A 21,294-nucleotide genomic window follows, 5' to 3' on the forward strand; every position below is an offset into this window, starting at 1 on the left:
CAATCCCTCTGGACGTATTTAAGGGCTCAAACTGATTTTTTCTTAAATATCAAGCTATTTTTCTTAATAATATTTATTTGTTCCATGCTCCTTTATTGGTGATGTTTCCACTAATACAGTAAGTTCTAATATATATTTGTCTGACTTGACTACTTTTTGGGATTGAATTATGTACCCCAGGAAAATATAATCTTAATCCATTCCTGTGGGTGTGAAACACTGTAAGTAGGACCTGTAGATTAGGTTATTTTTAGTTACAGTGTGGCCGACTGAATCAGATTGCTCTTAATCCTATTACTGGGCACCGTATGGAGAAGGTCAGAGAGAGAAGCAACAGGGAACAGCCAGAAGCTGGAAGTTAATGGAACTTGTAAGAGAAAGGAAAGGACGTCGCCATAGGCATTGCCTTGTGACAGAAGACTGCTGGCCAGCCAGAAGATACCAACGCCAGGAGGAAGCAAGCTTTCTAGCCTCTGAAACTGTGAGCCAATAAATTCCTATTGTTAAGCCAACCCATTATATGATAGGTGTCTTAGCAGCCAGGAAACTAAAACCAATACCATTTCAGTGCATCTACTCTCCTTCCACACTGTATACATTATTGTAGTTTTCTATTTCCCTTTCCCTAAACATTTTTGCAATGCTTATCTTTTTATTCTTCAAGATTTAAAGATGAATTTTCAATAGCTTTGCTAAGTTCTCCCACCCCCAAAAAAAAATCCCATTAAAATTTTGGTTAGAATTTGTAGAAATTATGAGTACTGTTCACCAAATATTTATGTTTTTCCCTTTTCCTGAAGTGACAATGGCCAAGATCCTTATTTCAGCCAGTGATCTGTGACTGAAAGTCATATGTGTGTGTCACTTCCTTCCCTTACCACTGCTTTAGTGACTACAGAAGCATGTGTCAAGATACAGCATCCATCTGCCTGGTTCCCTGAGTGAGGACAATGAACAGAACCTCCCTTGTTGATCTGCATTGGACATAGAGTGGGAAGAATAAAAATCTTAAAAAAATTTTTTTTTACACCAATGAGATTTTGAGGTTGCTTGGTACTCCAGCAGAATGAAGCCTATCCATAAATACAGAATTATGTTAATGATATAAAGTAATTTGAGAGATCTAGGACCCTCTTTGACATAACTGCCAGGGGACTTATTACCATCAAGAAAAGAAGGATAGGGCTCAATTGCTGTAATATTAAATATATTTCAGCCATTCTCATATCAATGACCTTTGTCCACTTTACGCTATTTCAACACAGGTTTGAAGGACTTTGCTCTAAATATGACACCAAAGGTGGAGGGATAGGGCTATGGATCCTTAGATCCTTTACTGATCTTTGCATAGATTTCAGGAGGAAATCTTCCTTTTTAAGTGTTAAGCCCTTCAGCCTCTCCTCCTGACCTATACCTTCCAGCCATCTGAGAACTGGGTAACTAGAAAGAAGTCCTTTCAAAGATGCTGCTGAGAAAGACCCATGATTCACTCTTAACTGAAGGTCTTACCACCCTGCAGTTTTCTTTCAAGTGACCCAGTTAAGTGATTGATTAATTTGTAAATTTTAGGGCTGAACCTGCCCGGCATGGAAAAGCCACATCTTTTTTTTTTTTTTTTAACTTTTCCCATGCAGATCCTTGGGGATCCAGAGAACAAAGTGTAGTAGTAGTTGCTATTTATTGAGCCAGGAATATTTATGTTCCTATACACCAGAAAGAAGGAAATGGATATCTGTCAGTCCTGCTGTTGGCCATTTATTTCAAAATACCCCATTTTGTTTTTCTTGTGGGCTTCCATCTACGCTGTATCTATCAGCCTCTCCTGTAGTGAAGGTGGGCCATGGAATGTGGTGGAAGTAATGCATGCCACTTTTAAGCCTTGCCTCCAAACCTCCTTTCACTCAGTGCTCATCTTCCAGCCAGATCCAATGAGGACTCCAAGCTGCTAGGAAAGAGTTGGAATCACTGGATGGAAGCAGCCTGAGTGTTTCTTTCTCACCCACTGGACTGTGACTGTGAGTGATGAATAAACTGCTATTGTATTATACTACTGACCTGTAGTTACTTGTCACTGCAGTTAGCCTATCCTGACATAATGAGAATAATTCGCACAAAACTGTGTACTTTATATAGAGTGCATACATTTGGGGACTGGAGATGGAGAGGAACACAGTTTGTGTTTATACAATATTAATAAGTTTACAATACCTAATTAGATGAAATGAAAAATTCATTTAATCATATTTTATCTAAAATATAAAAAGAAAGAATTGGCTGAATTTATAGGCCATTTTAGTATTATGTGGTAGGCTATTACATTATGAGAATTATGAGTATTATGTTATGAGAAATATCAACTAATTTTATTAATCTCTATGATAATATACTGGGTGTTTCTCCTTTGCAGTTGCAATCTAAGATTCATACTTTGTATATAATTATATGATCATATTATTGTTTGAGACTTTTTAATAAATTAAAATTAAATAAAACCTTCTATTATGTTACTTGTACTCACTTGTATTAAGAAGTAGCAATACTTTCATACAGAGGAACTCTTCTTGGCTAACTTGAAGCTTTACAAACTCCTGTGGGATCTGCCACATGGTAAGGCATAATGAATAGAATGATGATTCTTTCATCCGCTGTCTGGCAACATAAAGGAAAAAGCAAGAGAAAGAAAAAAAAAACAGTGTCAGTTTATGTGTTCATGTAGTTTGTCAGGGAGTATGATTTTGGGAATAATCATAGTTATTTAGTAAGAATACTGCTTCTTATAATAAACTCACTGTTTGAAATTGTAAACATCTAAGCTTTTTTTTTTTGATGTTAAGAAATTTTAAAGTTAGAAAATCAAAGGAAATACACATTGACCAATATTAGTGTTGTTTCTTACTTTTATCATCACACTTTAAATACTTAAACCAAGAAAGGAGGGCAAAGTTGTAGGAGTTGAGAATGTGCTCAGTTGTAGAGTTAAAGAAATGCTTTATTCACTGACTTTTTCCTATATATATTTTCTCTATTTATTTATATTATATATATATATATATATAAAAATATTGTGTACAATTCAGAGAAAGAATGGAAAAGGAAGGACCTATACAAGTGAAGGCTATTAAGCTATATAATCTGAATCAGTATCCATCGTTAGAACAGTTTAAATATTTTCATGAAAAGATTCTTATTCAGCTTAAGGTTATATAGAAATTAATTAATTACAGTAATTGAAACATAATCAAGAAAATTGAAATACTGATCTTTCAATTTTTAACATAAATTACCTATGTGAGTTTTCCTTTGGAAGAGAGATACTGTTTTTACATTCTGAAGGTATATCAATACTTTCAAGCAAAAATCTTTCTGATTTACTTCACTGTCTTCATTAGCATCACATATGAAACTCTAATTTGATAATTATACATTTAATTGTGAATTTAAATTTATTTTTGATAGATTTTTGAAGTTTAAAAAATTGGATTGGTGACAACTACAATAAATAATGAAGCAAAAGGAAAAAGCTCCAAATATCAAATTACTAATAAAGTAATACAGTTTTATTGGTATTGTCATATCAAGCTGTATTTCTGAAGTAATTCTAAGAAAATGTCAGGAAAATTCTATCATTTAGGACATTAAATGTATGATCATCTATTGAAATATAATTTGTAAGACTGTCTTACACATATCCCTTAAGCTATCAATAAGAATTACTTACTCATTTAGTATTAGATCAGGTGCAAAATACAGCATCTGCCCACTGACATGTTTATAGGATCTCCATCCTAGTCCAAACACCATCAAGCTCATCCAAGAATACTGAATGAGAGTTATCTGGTCATCAATGTGTAAGTTTCGAAAACCTACAAAAGAATTAAAAAATAAAATGATCACAAAAATTACTTATGTCAAAAATGTTGAAAATACGTAGTGTTGAAAATATGAAAATAAATGCAAGTATTAGGATAATATACTGTTTTCAATCTCAACATATTTTACACTAAAAAAATAGGGAAATAATTAATAAAGCCTGAAAAACGGAAAAATGTCAGCAACACTGGAAGTCATTTAAAATTAATCACTGTGATTCAGCATTTTGGGTAATTCATTAATTGAATCAATCATCCATCACTCATTCCTGCCACACTCATTTATTGATACCTACTTATGTATCACCCAATGTGTTAAAATGCTGGAGATACAAAGGTGAAAAAAGCACAATCCTTGCCATTAAAAGAGGCTCACAGCTCAAAAGGGGAGACAAAAACATGACAGTAAGTGCTATAATCGAGATTATGAAAAAATCCCTAAAAGAGAAGGAGATAGTACCTAAATGGAATGTAATCAGTTTGTTGAAGAGTCTAAATTCTCTGGTATTTAAACATAAACTGGCTTTATTTTGTAAAATCATTACTTTCAACTGTGCTATTTCTCATTTTCCTTTATCAGTTCTTAATTATGTCTTGGGGAGATTCCACAATATTCTAGTAATTTTTGTTCTTTGAAACTTAATCCAGACTTCCATCATGGTTTAGGAGGGTTAGAGTCATGTGTGGGTGAGCGTGCGTGTGCATGTGTACGTGTGTTGTGTTGGCAACTCAGGAGTGAGTGCTCTAGTCTTTCACACTTCCACACCCGCCCTCTTCTAGGCTCTTCTTTGGTATTATTGGCAGAGGGAGGTTGGGTGGGGAAAGAGCAAATGTATCTTGACTGTACTGGTCACAGTCTTCTCTCCATGTCTTTGTAATTGTCTTTTCTCCTGCTTCAGGCAAGATGACCAGATCAGCATTGATGAACTTACAGGAGGTGTAAGCAAGAAATCAGTTTGGAGAGGGAGGCTAGTGTCAGATTACAGATGGTCTTGCATGTCTATTAAAGAGCAGTGGGAGTGATATAGCTTTATTTATTTATGTTGTAGATGGATCCTATTAAAGAGCAGTGGGAGTGATATAGCTTTATTTATTTATGTTGTAGATGGATCCTATTAAAGAGCAGTGGGAGTGATATAGCTTTATTTCTTTATGTTGTAGATGGATCCTTCTTGGATTCAAGGGAACAAGTCTGGAGTCAGGGAGGGGTTGGGAGATATTGCTGAAGTCCAGGTGAGAGATGTTAAAAGTCTGAAGTACATCAACAACTGCCTATAAGAGGAAGGAAGAAGTAAATACAACTTTCAGTATTTTTGCTTGAATAGTGTATGTTGATAACAGGAACACTGAGATAAAATGAAATAAAGGAGACACAGGCTAGGGAGAAAACAATAAGATTTTTGTACATGTTCTGGAATATCCAGATAGCAACTGAAAATATGTTAGAAGTATGGGGGATGGCTGGACTAGAAATACATTTTGGAAGTTATTTGTATCTGAGTGTAGTTGAAACAATGAAAGTAATTGAATACTTTATTGAAGGTATAGAGAAAGAAGAGTGGTTTGGTGGGAACATTAACCACTTTCCATAAAGCTGTTTTAGTAACATCTGTTCTCCCTAAGAATCCATTGAGGTCCGTTTACAAATGGCTTATTTCAAAAGTAAAACTAAAGCAAAACTTAATTCCTTAGATATGGAGGGCAAATTAAATTTATTTCTTGATGTTACTTATCTCAAGGTGGGACATAGAAAAGAGCAATGCTATCTTCTCTCGATATACTCCTGATAGCCCCATTTTCATGTGAATAGTAGGTGTTAGTTCTCTTCTCAGAACTTCTTAACTTCACAGGAACAGAAAACTATAGTGCCTATTCATAATTAGGGATGCCATAGAGGACATTTCTGCTGCCCATTTGGCTCTTCAGTATCTAACCTTCCTTCCTTGCATCCCGCCTGCCTGCCTCCCTTCCTCTGTACAAGCAGAGTTTCCATTTGTTGAAGTTTGGTGAGAACAAGTGCCCTGCCTTACCACCAAAGAAGATGGTTAAGTCTCTGCTTCCCTGGGGTTGAGACCCGAGACCGGAGACCTGATTTCATCTGTGGGACACATACTACCAGGATATTGAATTAGAAAATAGTAAGCAAAGACAAAGAGATGGTTAGGCTTTATCCTTGATGTATTGATGCCCAGTTTTGTCGGGCATCCAATGGGGCATTTGTGGTGTTTGCTGCTTCTTCAAAAAAAAAAAATCACATAAACCCAAAGAGAGAAAGCCAATATTTTCTTACCCCCTCCTCCAGATACAGATCCACCAATTTTAACTTTTTGCCACATTTGACACATTCTATCCATCCAGCCATCCACCCATTTTTTGAATACTTGAGTGTAGGTTGTATACATTACGCTCCTTGAACACTTAATATTTCCATGTACATTTCCTAAGAACAAGGATATTCACTTATAAAACCACCTTAAATTCAGTTTTTAAGTTCAATATTTTCATATGCCCAATAAAGTTGTTTGAGCCTTTTCTCCCTTGTTAGATCCCATCCAGGATCATGTATTGCATTTAATTGTCATTGTCTCTTTAGTTGTTCTTTCCCTTTTTTAAAATTGTAGGAACATACTACAACATAAATTTTCTCATCTCAACCACTCCCAAGCATACCATTCAATGGGATTAATTGATTCACAACATAATGGTACCCCGCCCCCCCCACCATCTTCCACTACTAAAGCTTTCCCATCTCCGCAAACAGAAACCTTTCACTCATTATGCATTAACTTCTCATTCCCTCTGTTCCTGGCAGCTTATAGTCTAATTTCTGTCTCTATCAGCTTGCATATTCTATGACATTTTCTTTGTAGTTACAATGGGGCTTATGTTTAAAATCCTAAACCTGTAACAGTCTTGTTTGTTTTGATACCAAATTAACTTCAATATTATACACAAACTATGTTACTACACCCCTCCATCCTTCCACCTTTATATAATTCTTGTCACAAATTACGTGATTTTACATTATGAGTTAAAAACCACTGATTTCTCGTTACATTTTATGTATTTGCCTTTTAGAGCCTATAGGAAGTAAAAAGTGGAGATACAAACCAAAAATACAACAGTACTGGCATTTATATTTACCCATATCATAATCCTCACGGGAGATCTTTACTTAGTAGATCAATCATACTTCAATCTATTGTCTGTTGTCCTTTCCTTTCAAACTGCAGAACTCTCTTTAGCATCTCTTGTAGGGCCAGACTAGTGGTGATGAACTCCTTCAGATTTTCTATCTGTTTCTTTAATCTCTCCTGATTTTTGAAGACAGTATTACCAGATATAGAATTCTTGGCTGGCAAGTTTTTATTTTCAGCATTTTAAATATGCCATCCAACTGCCTTTTGGCCACCATGTTTCTCATGAGAAATCAGCACTTAATCTTATTCAGGCTCCTTTGTACATGACACATTGGTTTTCTCTTGGGGCTTTCAGAATTATTTCTTCATTTTTGGCATTTGGCAATTTGATTATAATATGCTGTGGTGTGAGTCGGTTCTATCTGGGTTTATACTGTTTGAAGTTCACTGAGCATCTTGGATGTGTACATTCATGTCTACTGTTAAATTTGGGAAGTTTTTAGCCATTATTTCTTTGAATATTTTCTCTTCCCCTTTCTCTCTTTTCTTCCTCCTTCTAGGACTCCAGTGTGTATATAGGTATCCCACAAGTATCCCACAGGTTCCTTAGGCTCTGTTCACTTTTCTTCTTTCTTTCTCCTTTCTGCTCCTCATACTAGATAATTTCAATTGTCTTATTTTCAAGTTTACAGATTCTTTCTTCTGCCAGCTCCAATCTGCTGTTGAATCCCTATAAGAAATTTTTAGTTTCTGTTACTGTGGTCTTCGGTTCTGCTTGGTTCCTCTTCGTAATTTCCATCTATCTATTGATAATGTCTTTGTGTTCGTCTATTGTTTTCCTGATTTACATTAGTTCTTTGTCAATGATCTCCTTAAGCTCTTTGGGCATATTTAGGACCTTGTTTTTAAAGTCTTTGTCTGGTATATGCCAGTCTGATACTCCTCATTGATGGTTTCTAATGCTTTAATCTTCTCCTTTACCTAGGCCATCATTTCCTGTTTCTTTGTATGTTTGTTTTGGAACTTTTGTTGAAACCTCAACATATTGATATTTTGATGTGTTATCGCTTGGATTTAAGACTCAGGTATCTGTTCCTTAAGCTTGTATCCAGCTACTGTTATGATGGAACTTTCCTTGAATGCCAGGAGTTAACCAAAAAAAGAGAGAGAGAGAAGAAGAAAGAAAACACTTTTCCCAGTCTTGCAAACTGATCTGTGTGCTTTTCCATACAATGAGTTTAATATTAGGGCCCCTCCATGATCTTTTATGCACATGTGTCTTGTCGTGGGCATGAGTGTATGGCCCTAGGTATTCCCCCATTTATACCAACACAAATGACCCCTCTTCCCTAGGAAACTGTTTCTTCATGGTCTCAGGCACTGCACTGCGTCATATAGCCAGCCATCCCTTGTACCAGGCAGCACAACTAGACTGCTTTCCTACAGGACACTGTGTTCTGTAGGAGAGCACTATGAACCGCCTTCCGCCTTCTATATGAAGGGCACGTTCTGGGAAGCAAGTCCCTCAGGCCACCAGACAGGTTGGGCCATCTATACTTGCTCCCAGTTTGTACACAAGAATTACTCTTTTCCTTTGGAACTGGAACCAAGGATCTTCACTGGGAGCATAGGGCAGCTCTGCACTGAGCTGGTGAAGGGTGGGGTGGGAGCAAGCTAGGATGCCATGAGATTCTACCATTTTTAAGTAGCTTTTTTCTTGATTTAGCACTTGCCCTGTTACTGCAGTTCTTTATCTGTTTTCTAGAGCTTTGAGAAAGATGTTTCTTCCAGTTCTTGCTGGTTGTTCAAAGCTTCTGTGAGGGGACGGAGCCCTGAAGCATCTTACACTGCCATCTTGATCTGGGCAGACTGTGATGCTTCCTTTTTGGCTCACCAGAGTTACTCTGGTTTCTACCCATATTCCAAATTTGTCTTCTAAGCTTCTATTCAGTGAATCACTGGTGTACAGCCAGTAAGTTCTTTTTTTTTCCCCCAAGAGAATTTTTATTATGCTTTAATTAGCAGAGTTGTTTTTTATTGCTTGCATCAAAGAACACTTATTTACTCAGGAACATAAAAGACTCCCTAAGTAACCAGACAAGTAAAGTTGGCATGTAATTTTCATAATTCTTTCTTGAATTTCATATGACTTAAGTGCATCTACTGTATGTTTATATATTACCTCTCTTAAATTATGGATTTCTCTTTACAATGTAAATCTAGTATAAAAACGTTGCATGTAAACCAAATATGTTATAGGCTGTAAGAAAATTGGTAATTAATTCTTTTATAAAGTTTTGAATCATTTGATAAAAGATCAGTAGAGTTTTCTAAGTTTTGTAAAAACAGGGCTTCCTAAAGGGAGGTACTTATATGCCTGCCTATTGCTGTTCTGGCTTTACAAATCAGGAGGTCTGGAGAGAAGATGCAAGGTCCAATCCTGGCTCTACCAGTTATTGAATGTACTTTGGGGCAAGAATCTGGTATCACTGAGTCTAAATTTCATCATAAGTAAAATCACAGTGATAATGAAAACTCACAGAGGTACTATGAGACTTTAATGGGATAACTATGCCCTTTGTAGTGCACTATGCATATGCTTATTATTAGTCAATCAATGAATCCTGTAACAGAATAGCTGATGAATCTATTACAATGGCTTTATGAAAATCACTCATCAGTCTGATAGGATACCTCTAATTTTTAAAAAATGGGATCTAAAATATATGTCAGGAGGCATTTTATATCTTTAGATATCTACATGATACCACTAAAGTGTAAATGTTACTAATAGCAATAAAACACAAAACATAAATTAAGTGTTCTATTTTTGAATATATATAAATATAAATGTCAGGCACATAGAACGTTAGGTTCCATTAATCATATATATTAAATCATTAACAGGTTTATTACCTTCTCCAGGAATATATTTATTTTTATTTTCATATATCTTCTAATATGTTTCTTAGTCAATTGTATATATTCCTAAAAAATGTATTTTATAATACTTAAATATCTGACTTACTATCCTATTTTTTACTTCAGTTCTTTGTATTATGTTAATCTAAATAGTTTTAAAAATTTTATGAAATTATTTAACAATTCATTAATTATTTTTTTCAAAAACAGATTTGAGTGTTTACCTTTTTTTTTTTTTTGCATTCTGGGGCTATTAGTGACCAAAAGTAAAAGAACATTTTTATTATATTATAATATGAAAGGCAACTCTTGCTGTCATAACTTAAAATATCAAATTACCAACATTTATAGCAGAAATTGTGTTATTTTCATTTTAACAGAATGGACTACAACTGAGAAAATGAGCTTTATTAACAACCTTTTAGAGGGCTTATCTGTGATAAATGTACAACATTATGTTGACTTGAATGTGTCTGGTCCAGAAGTGCAAATTTTTGCGCATTAACTGTAATATCATTCATTAATTCATACTGAAACAAAGATGGGAACAGTGAGATCAAGTTCTCATTGATAACATGATCAGATAAACTTAATACATGATGATCGAAATGAAATGAAAAACCTTCACATGGTAAAGTGATGGATGATCATTAATTGTGTTTAACAAGTAGTAAAGAAATATACCCTTTCCTTTTAAGTGACTTGAATTGATAATTCCTGACAAAGGCAGTGCTACAAGCCTTAATGCTTTCAACTTTTTTTAAAAAAAATTGTACGGTAAAGAGGTGGCCTGTATGTCATAATAGGCTCTCCTATCTTCTAGAGTTCTGATAAAATATATAGGTTGTAGTTCTGTAAAATGTCATGTAACTCAGACAGATAATCTACAAGGGAAGAGTGTTAAATATTTCAGCATCTTCTGACACAAAGTATGAATTCTGAGGAGTACAAAGAAGCTCAATGTAATAATTGTAATTACCATCATGTTTGATGACTTATGAATAGGGACTTAATGTTTAGTACCTAAGACAGCACAGTTCATTTTACATCAGTTCTATAATTTAAATTTCTATAAATATTCCTTAAGCACCTATTTGGGATTAGTCATTATGCTTGCAACTAGGAATAAAGAATAGAAAAATGTTGTTTCTGCCTTTAACACTAACAGTCTGCAGGACAGACAGAGAAGTGGTACATAATTATAACTCAGAGTGGTAAGTGTTATGATTGACAAATATGTGTGACAGGAAGAATAAAGGGGCCCCTGACTCAATCTGGGAAATCTTACCAGGGACACTGATAAGAATCCTTAAGACTAGTTAGGGGGCAGCCAGGGAAATATGTAAGAGAAGAGAAGGACATTCATGTAGAGAAAACAATATGTGCAAAAGGAGGAGGCAGGAAATCGAACAAGAGGCTTACACGTTACAGATGCTTGAAGAGAAATGATGAGAGAAAAAAATGTTGCAAATTCAGGTCTCAGATCACGGAATGGCCTTGGATGTTACAGTTAAGGAGTTTGGGCTTTACTCTGAAGAAGAAAAGAGAATAACATAATTGATTATAATTGTTTTAGAAAGCTGACTCTGGAGGCAGAATAAAAGATTGTTTGGGGACAGTATGAACATGGTGGTAATAGGGTTAGTCAGGGGACTATTAGAGAAGTCTAGTTTAAAGATGAGGGCCTAAGTTAAGTCAGGACAGTAGCTGGAAGTAGCATGTAGAATGAATTATATACTTAATAAGTAGAATTGACAGAATTTGACATCTAAGTGGACATGGGGGCAAAGGGGAATTGAGCCAAGGATGACACTCAAGATTCTGCCTGGGTTGCTATTTCAGGATACAGGAGAAAGAAGTGAGTGACATAGGTTTACAGAGTTGAGCTGGAAGTTCATCCAGGTGGAAATGTGTAATAAACAGTTGAAATATATGGTCCAATAATTCATAGAAGGCCTGGGTTGGTGCTCTTTATTTAGGAGTCATCAGAATAGTGGCAACTGAAGACAAGGCTATGAGTGAGCTCATCTAGTGTGTGTAGAGTGAGAAAATGCTGCAGTAGAAGATGGAACCCAGGAAATGCCAAATTTATGATGTGGGTGGAGAAACAAGGCTACAAAGGAGAGAGGAAATGTATCAAATGAGAGGAACATACCTACCTGGAGGGGAAGTGATGAACCCCAAAGGAAGACATTCAGCAAGCAATGGTTACTTTGTCAGTCGCCCCAGAGGCATGTGAAACATGTTAAGGGCTGAAATTATTCATCTGATTTGACAAGTGAAAAATTTTAGTGACACTGGCAATAGTAATTTCATTGAAATAGGGTGTTAGAAAAATAATTTTTGAAAGTCTTCCTAAAAGTATTTATCAAAAGTCCTAACTTTACTCCTGGTAAGCTACTCTCATTTCTCTCCCACCACTTTTTTGGGGGCAGAAATTGATTTACTCATTTGATTTAGGAAGCAAGAAAAATCTTTTGTCACAGATGCAATGGTTGTCACTGACTCAAAAGATATTTTGGCATGCTTTAAACCCATAAAATGAGGAAAAATACCCTATCTGTCTTTTGTTACTGATGTTTATAAGTAGTTTGGCTAACTGAAACCAAGAAGTAAGGCTCGTACTTAAAAGTGCAATGTTTAAAAATGTCTAATCATTGACCTGAAAAGATTTTTCACTAAGTAAATAGAATTATGAAGATGAAATTTTTAAAATGGAAGTATTTTCCCCAAGCCTCTCTTTCACATCAAATTCTGCTACAGTGTTTCAATATACAGGATGAAAAATATTTAAAGGTGATACTGAACTGGGAGTAAGTGCTTATTATTTAATTTTTAAAGCCTGACTTTAGAGACCCTCCTTGATCAGGCTATAACTTGTTTCTAAATTTGCTGTCCACTACTCTCCCCCATACAAATTTATTGTCAGCAGTTTCTTAATATTTGGATGATGAAACCGCAGAAGGCCAAGTAGTTACTGTAGTAGTGTTTGAGAAATTACATGCACAAAAGTATTTTATTGATCAGTAGCTACTAAAAGCTTTAATTGCTATCCTGTGGGGGCAGAGTGTGAAAATTTTTTTATATCATTAAGGGGACCTCACACTTGAAAAGATTGGGAACCACTGCCTTATGGTGGTCTAATTCCATTATTCAGCAAACATACTTCATGTGTTCCTTCTTTCATACTTTCAGCCACAGTATTCCTTCTACATGGTATGCTTGTTTTCTTATCAAGATTTATCAGAATCTCACTTCTCCTTCAAGGTACAGTTTAACTGGCACCTTGTCTCTGAAGCCTAATTTAGTCCCTGAAGCCAAAAGTTGTCTGGGTATCTTATCAGACGTTGGATCTAAAGTTCCTTAACAGAAAGGCATATGTCTTATCCATTTCTTAAATTTCACAAATACTGTGTTGCCCAAGCTCCAAATAAGAAAATATTACTCTCTGAAATTATAGCTGTACGTCAATGTAAAATCATTGGTGTATAGATGCAATATACATCCTCAGAGTTTGTAAACATGCTGTTATGAGGCTAGAGCATCTTGCAAGTTTCCATTAAATAGAAACAATGATGTATCTGAAATAATATTAGGCAGATGTAAGATAAGCAGCAATTATTATAACAGGTCTAAGATACTGGGAGAGTCCAGACAAAGAAGAAATATGAGGAAGCTCTGACACAGGGCACCTGTGAATATATGCCTTGTGGCCCTCATACATTCTGGTCTTTGTTAGGATTATCATTCTGCATCCCAAAGACACTTTCTTACTGTGAAAGAATGACCTATTGTGCCAACATGTTTCCCTGGCAGATTTTCTTTTTGCAATGTAAATTAACAAAGTGACATTCTGGCTTTTTAGTAAGACTCCTGTAGATTTAACACAATTCTTCCACAGACCAATATCACATTAGTGAATGGATAACACTTCTCTTATGTGCAAAATTGACAACCAGACGCTAGGATGTGCTACACCAAAATGCAAACACCTAGTCTACCAGCTTCTTTTCCCAACACCAGTGTTTACTTGTTAGGTCTTGCACACAGTAGGTATACAATAGACATGTATTGAGTGAATCAGTGAGTAAAAACTGTGCCCTGGTTTAAAGTCAACCCAAAAGTTTTGAGTAGCTAATTATACTAGTTTACTTTATATATGCAACCCTCCAAGTCTTTTTGCAAATGTCAACATAGGCACTGTGGTTCACTGACCATTTCATCATACATTCATTAGCATTAGAGTTACTGCCAGAATGCAAGCCATGTAAAACATGGTTTTTAAACCCACGGACCACGTGTTGCTTTGACTGATCTCATTGCTTGCCTTATTGTACGGCAAATGCCATCATTCTGGTTTATGTACATTTTGCAACATTTAAAAAGTCACCACTAATTTAATGTAAAATTTCCTCTCACTTTTTCTGAGGGTGTATGGGAGCCAGAATTTTGATAGATAACAATATTTCAATATAAAAAGCTTACTTAGCTTTTATCCAAAGCAAATAAATTATCTTTTTAAATATAACTTATTTTATAAAAGTACAATCTTAAGCTAGAATCTTTTTTTAAAAGTAAACAAACTCCAAAATGCAAAGAAAAGAAATAACAAAAATCAAATAAATCACTTTTTTAGAATAATAGAAAACTGATAAAAGTTAAACCACTTATTTTTATACTGAAAAGTTCATCAGTGCCCTAGTAATGTTTTTATGTAGTAAAGCTCTATCAAATCTGATAACCACTACACAGTAAACTTTAAATATTCAGACTTTTCTAACGGAAAAAGATACCTGTCCAAGGCCTTTCAGCAAGAACCTAATGAGAACCTATGCGTTTTGATTTTTCTATTAAATTTCTTATCTCCATCAGAATACTGGATTTTTATTAACTTTGCTCAACATGTATTTTTAAAAGATTGAACAAACAGGAGAGTATTTTTCTTTCTGTTTCATGTAGCCTTGAATTTTCAATAGCCATTCATCTATTCTACTTCAAACCTTTCAGGTAGAATAAAAATTGAGATATATATTAAGGCAAATTGGGAAAGTATTCTTTTTTATTTTTTAAGGGTTTTGAATTTAGTTCAGGCTAAAAGGACATATTTGTTTAATTATTGATCAAATATTGGAAAAATAAGTTGGTCTTAGGAGTTTAAGGATATTATTGGTGTGAAGGAGAATGTTAATTAAAAATGCAAAAACAAAATATGCTCCCTTTATTTCTAATTATGGGATTAATGCCTCTCCAAGTAATTGCTATACAAATATTCCCCTGGCTCTGCAGTCTAAGATTGAGCCACATGACAAGTGCATCCTGGTAGTTCTTTCAACTACATAGCTCCTATTAAATTGTCCTGAGGGTGCAATAATAGCTTACAGATAACATGATGAAACCCTTCCATTATGATATCACATCAAAACCACACTGTTGCTGAACTATAGCCCCCTTTGTCTGGGTTTAAATTAGACTGGAGAGTAACTGGAGGATCATTTCTCTGCCACCCAAATTATTATGTTTAGGAATTCTGTCTCTTAATTGAATTTAGATACCCCCCTGTACTCTGAATACTGTTTTGATTTGTCATATGAATAGATATATTCAGTTATATTTTTAACCATTGAGGTTGGTTAAATTTGGGTTTAGAATGAATTAGACAATTTTAAAAAGATAATCAACTTGTCTTTCTTTAAATTACTGTGACATTTTTGGTTGAAAACATAAACTTATGCTATTCCTTAACTGTTTCATGTGTATAATTCTTGATTCATCAACAAGATTCAATGTGCTCTCTACTTCTTTTGTATTTCCAGTATACCTAGTAGGGTCCTGGACAAATAGCATATGTTAAAGGTTTATTTTGAATGGCAAAAACAAATACTATAACATAATGTTTATATTCTAGTTGATTTACTGCACAGATTGTTTTATTTAACACTCTACTAGTACAACAAACATAGCAAATTTTTATGACATGCTATTATATAAGAATTATTGTTACCTGGCAGTGATTTAGACCACTTGACTACTGAAAGAAGTTGCCTCTCGCCTAGTTGATTGAGACTCGTCAACAAAGAACTGGAGGTATCAGGTTTTGTGTTGTCATGTCCTGCATAGCTGATATCTGGTTCAATGCTCATTAACAGGTTGATCAGTGAGGGGATAAACTGTATTTCTTGACTTGGTGAAAAAGGGATTCTCTGGCTTAGAGCTTGGCTTTCATTTGGAATGCCCACTGGCTGTGGGAGAGCAACAGCATCTAGCGTTCTCATAACTCTGACTTTATTGAACTTTTTAAACTTTCGACCTACAAAAAAGAAAAATAAAGAAGAAAATAAATCCAGGTAAATATGTATCTTCCATCAGAGTATACTTTTATTAAGCCTTATAATTATAGCATTATATATGTTAGCATAAATCTAATAAAATGAAATTTAATAAGTAGAAAGATCAGGTATCAAAATTAGATCAAAAGTTCATTACAGAAGGTTTGTCCATCTATTATTTTCATCTTACCTATTCCACATAATAATAACCAAGGGATTGGGCTGACCCTGATCAAGATAGTGGAGTGAGGAGCTTCATGGGCCCTTCTCTCAACAAAAGCTTTTAACAACCAGCAAGAACTGTCAGAAACTCATTGTTCAAAGCTTCAGAAAACAGTAACAGGATGAGCACCAAATCAAGAAAAAGGCAACTTGTAATAGGATCTCATGGCACCTGGCTGGCCCCTCCATACCCCTAACTGGCTCAGCATGGAGATGGCCCACGCTCCAAGGATGGATCCCCAGTTCTTGTTCCAGAGAAAGCAGAGCAACTCTTGCACTTGTACTGGGAGCATGCATGTCTGACACCATCTCTCTGGGGGAGGCCTGAGGGACACTTGTGGTGGGCTCACTTCCCAGAACTCATCCTGTGTGCAGAAAGCAGCTCACAGAACTCTCCTCTGGAACACTGTGGGAGAGTAATCAAGTTGTAGCCACCTGGAGCAAGGGATTGAAGGCTATAGGACATAAAGGGCAGTGCCCAGGACTGTGAGGAAACTGTTTTCTAGGGAAAAGGGGACACTTGTATCTGTGTAATGGGGGAATTCCTAAGGCTACAAGCACATGCCCAAGATAAACACATGCACAGGAAGGATCAGGGAGATATTTGGTAAACACATTGCATGGACAAGCTCTGAAGGAAAGCACGTGCATAGGTCAATCTACAAAGACTGGGAAATGTGTTTACTTTCTTCTTCACTCTTTTTTTTTGTTTGTTTTTTTGGTTCCTCGCATTCAAAGAAAGCTCCCTTATAACACTAGCTGGATGCAAGTTTAAGGAACAGACACCTCAGAGTCTAAATTCCACTGATAATAATATAATATAATATCAAAATGTCAAGGCTTCAACAAAAAATTACAACATGTACATTCAGACAGGAAGTAATGGCCCAGGTAAAGGAGAAGAGTAAAGCATTAGAGACCATCAATGAGGAGGATCAGACGTGGCACATACCAGACAAAGACTTTAAAAACATGGTCCTAAATGTGCTCAAAGAGCTAAAGAAAAACATGTATAAAGAACTAAAGGAATTTGGAAAATAACAGATGAACACTAAGAGTAATATCAATAGAGAGGTGGAAATTATGAAAAGGAACCAAACAGAGCTGAAGACCACAGTAAAAGAAATTAAAAATTTCTTAGAGGGATTCATCAGCAGATTGGAGCTGACAGAAGAAAGAATACATGAACTTTAAAATAAGACAACTGAAATTATTTAGTCTAAGGAGCATAAAGAAGAATGAATGAAGAAAAGTGAACAGAGCCTGAGGAACCTACGGGACACCATTCAGCGTATAAATATACACAAGGGTGGGAGTCCCAGAAACAGAGAAAGGGGCAGAGAAAATACTCAAAGGAATAATGGCTGAAAACTTCCCAAATTTAATGAAAGGCATGAATGTATATATCCAAGGTGCTCAAGACCCTCAAAATAGGATAAACCCAAAGAGATACACAATGCACCATGTTATAATCAAACTGCTGAATGCTGAAGATAAAGAAGGAATTCTGAAAGCCACTGGAGAGATGCAATGTAACACATATCAATAAGATTAAGTGCCGATTTCTCCTTGGAAACCATAAAGGCAAGAAGATAGTGGGAAGACATATTTAAAGTATTAAAAAGCAAAAACTTGCCAATGAAGAATTCTGCATCTGGCAAAATTGTCTTTCAGAATGAAGGAGAGATTAAGACATTCCCTGATAAATGAAAATTTGTCAGCATTAGACCAGCCCTACAAGTAATGCTAAAGAGAGTTCTGCAGGTTGAAAGGAAAGGACAGTAGACACTAGAGTGAAGTCGCATGAAGATATAAAGATCTCCTATGAGGGTAATGACAATGGGGAAATATAAATGCCAGTACTATTCTATTTTTGGTTTGCAACTCCACTTTTTACTTCCTATAGGCTCTAAAAGGCAAATGCATAAAATTAATGAGAAATCAGTCGTTTTGGACTCATAATGTAAAATCATGTAATTCTGTGACAAGACTTATATAAAGGTAAGGGGATGGAGGGGAATAGTAACACAGTTTGTGTATAATATTGAAGCTATTATAGTATCAAAGCAAACAAGATTGTTACAGATTTAGATGTTAAATATAAGCCCTATGGTAACTACAAAGAAAATATTATATAGACATCCACAAAGATGGTGGAATAAGGTCAGGCAGAACTCATTCCTCCACCAGAAACACCTAGAGAATAGGCAGAAATGGTCTACACAGTGATTTGGGGTCTTGGGAGACCAGAGTAGGACCACTACAACACGTAAGGACGAGCTAGATGAAGAAACATAGAAATTATGACTGAGAAATAGGAGTGAGAGAACTTGTTGGCACCCACCCTCCACCCCTGAGGGCGGCAGCTGTGCGTTGACCTGGTTCTTGCCGCTGGCAAGGCGTGGCGCAGTCCTGGTTCTGCTGGCCGGAAAAGTTAACACTTGGTCTCACAGCCTGAAGTCTTTCCACATGGGAGTCTGAGAGCCAGAAGCTCCATTATATCCACAAACAGAGACCACCACAATTCCTGGCAACCATCCCCCACCCCCGAGACCGAAAGCTTTGGGAATGTCCAGATCTGAGAGAGACAGGGAGGGCCTCCCCTCAGGAAAGGCAGAGGATGCAGAACAGTCCTGATCTAACAGTTGGCTAGTGAGGGCAAACTGCTGGGTCCTATAGCCTTGAACCTTTCCATGTAGGAGACCAGGGAGCGCAGGGCTCTACTATTTCCACAAATAGAGAAGCAGGGGCGACGGATGGAGCTCCACTGCGACTTCCGGTGGCCATTCCTCACCTCTGAGGCTGGCAGCTTCCAGTCCATCCAGACCCTGCCTGGTGGGCTGCTGTGATCTGGGAGAGGTGGAGTTGTGGGAAATAGGTTGGGCAAGAGTGCCATCTACTCAGAAGGCTGAGAAAGTGCAGTATGGGAAGCTACTTTCTTGCCCACCCTCTAAGACCATTTAGAACTGGTCTGCACCACCTGTGTGAGATCCTGGCCTCAGTTTGGCTGGGAAATTCTGATGAACCAAGTGCCAAAGGAGACCATCAATGTGAACCCAAGCAACCACAAAATTTTAGATAAGAGAAGGAAACCAGTTAGAGATAATCAGATGCCCAGAAACCAGCAAAAAATTACAAGGAACATCAAGAAACAAGATGATATGGCCAAGCCAAATGTTCAAATTAAAAAGTCAGAGGAGACATAAAATTTGGAACTAATCACAGATGTTCAAACAAATCTCCTAAACAAACTCAATGAGATGGTAAAGAGATAAAGGATATTAAGATGACACTAGGAGAGCATAAAGAAGAATTTGAATGAATATATAGAAAAATAGCAGTTCTTACAGAAATAATACTGTAGATGAAATTGAAAATATACTAGAGACACACACAACAGCAGGTCTGAAGAGGCAGAAGAAAGGATCAGCAAACTAGAGGAAAGAGCAACCGAATTCAAACACCCCAAAGAACTAATGGAGAAAAAAAATGGAAAAATTTGAGCAGGATCTCAGGGAAATGACTGATAACATGAAATGCACAAATATATGAATCATAGGTCACCCAGAAGGAGAAGAGAAGGGTAAAGGCCAGGAAGAATATTTGAGGAAATAACAGTGGAAAATTTCCTAACTCTTAAATAAGACATAAATATGCAAATCCAAGAAGCTCAACATATTCCAAACAGAATAAATCCAAGTAGACCCACTGCAAGATACATACTAATCAGACTATCAAATGCCAAAGGGAGAGAATCCTGAAAGCAGCAAGAGAAAAGCAATTCACCACATACAAGGGAAGCCACAGAGGCTAAGTGCGGACTTATCAGACACCATGGAGGCTAGGAGGCAGTGGTATAATATATTTAAGAGGGTGACAGACAAAAATTGCCAGCCAAGAATTTTTATCCTGCAAAGCTGTCCTTCAAAAATGAGGGAGAGTTTAAAATATTCACAGATAAAGAGAAGCTGAGAGAAGTCTGTTAACAAGAAACCTGCCCTACAAGAAATACTAATTGGAGTTCTGCCAGCTGAAAAGAAAAGACAGGAGAGAGAGGCTTGGAGGATAGTATAGAAATGAGGATTACAAGGAAGGGTAACTAAAAGAATAAAAAGAGAGAAAAAAATAGATCCAACAAATCAAAGCCAAAAGGATGAAATGGTTGAAGTAAGGACTGCTTTTGCAGTAATAACATTGAATGTTAATAGACTAAATGACCCAATCAAAAGACACAGATTGAGAGAATGGATTAAAAAAGATGATCCATCTATATATCTTTTACAAGAGTCTCATTTTAGACTCAAAGATACAAATAGGTTGAAAGTGAAAGGATGGAAAAAAAATTCCATGCAAGCAGTAACCAAAAACCTGGGGTAGCTATACTAATATCAGATAAAATAGATTTTAAATGCAAAAATATTACATGAGACAAAGGATACTATATATTAATAAAAGGGGGAATGCACCAAAAAGAAATAATCACAAATATTTATGCACCTTGTAAAGTGGCCCAAAGTACATGAGGAAAACACTGGCAAAACTGAAGGAAGTAATAGATGTCTCTATAATAATAGTGGGATACTTCAACACTCTACTCTCATCAATATTTACATCTAACTAGAGGATCAGTAAGGAAACAGAGAACCTAAATAATATAATAAATGAACTAGACCTAACAGACATATGTAACACATTGCACCCTGTGCTGGTTTGTATATATTATGTCCCCCAGAAAAAGCCATATTCTTTAACGCAGTCCTGTGGGGGCAGATATATTAGTGTTGATTAGGTTGGAATCTTTGAATTGGGCTGTTT

General features: G+C 36.1%; 1 protein-coding gene and 1 long non-coding RNA gene across 3 annotated transcripts in view; one reads left to right on the forward strand and one right to left on the reverse strand.

The window, feature by feature from the left end:
• Nucleotides 1–21,294, forward strand: part of LOC119538326 — an 86,940-nt gene that overhangs the window by 51,678 nt on the left and 13,968 nt on the right. The window lies entirely within an intron of this gene.
• The window catches only part of PGR (progesterone receptor), a 113,119-nt gene that overhangs the window by 17,956 nt on the left and 73,869 nt on the right, over nucleotides 1–21,294 (reverse strand). For both annotated transcript variants that reach the window (XM_037841194.1, XM_037841195.1), the window contains exons 4-6: nucleotides 15,933–16,238; nucleotides 3,719–3,863; nucleotides 2,519–2,649 (exon numbers count right to left, since the gene is read on the reverse strand). In XM_037841194.1, coding sequence (XP_037697122.1) covers nucleotides 2,519–2,649; nucleotides 3,719–3,863; nucleotides 15,933–16,238 — 582 coding nt within the window. The remainder of the gene's footprint in view (nucleotides 1–2,518; nucleotides 2,650–3,718; nucleotides 3,864–15,932; nucleotides 16,239–21,294) is intronic.

The sequence above is a fragment of the Choloepus didactylus genome, chromosome 6 (genome assembly GCF_015220235.1).
Source record: "Choloepus didactylus isolate mChoDid1 chromosome 6, mChoDid1.pri, whole genome shotgun sequence".
Taxonomy (NCBI): domain Eukaryota; kingdom Metazoa; phylum Chordata; class Mammalia; order Pilosa; family Megalonychidae; genus Choloepus; species Choloepus didactylus.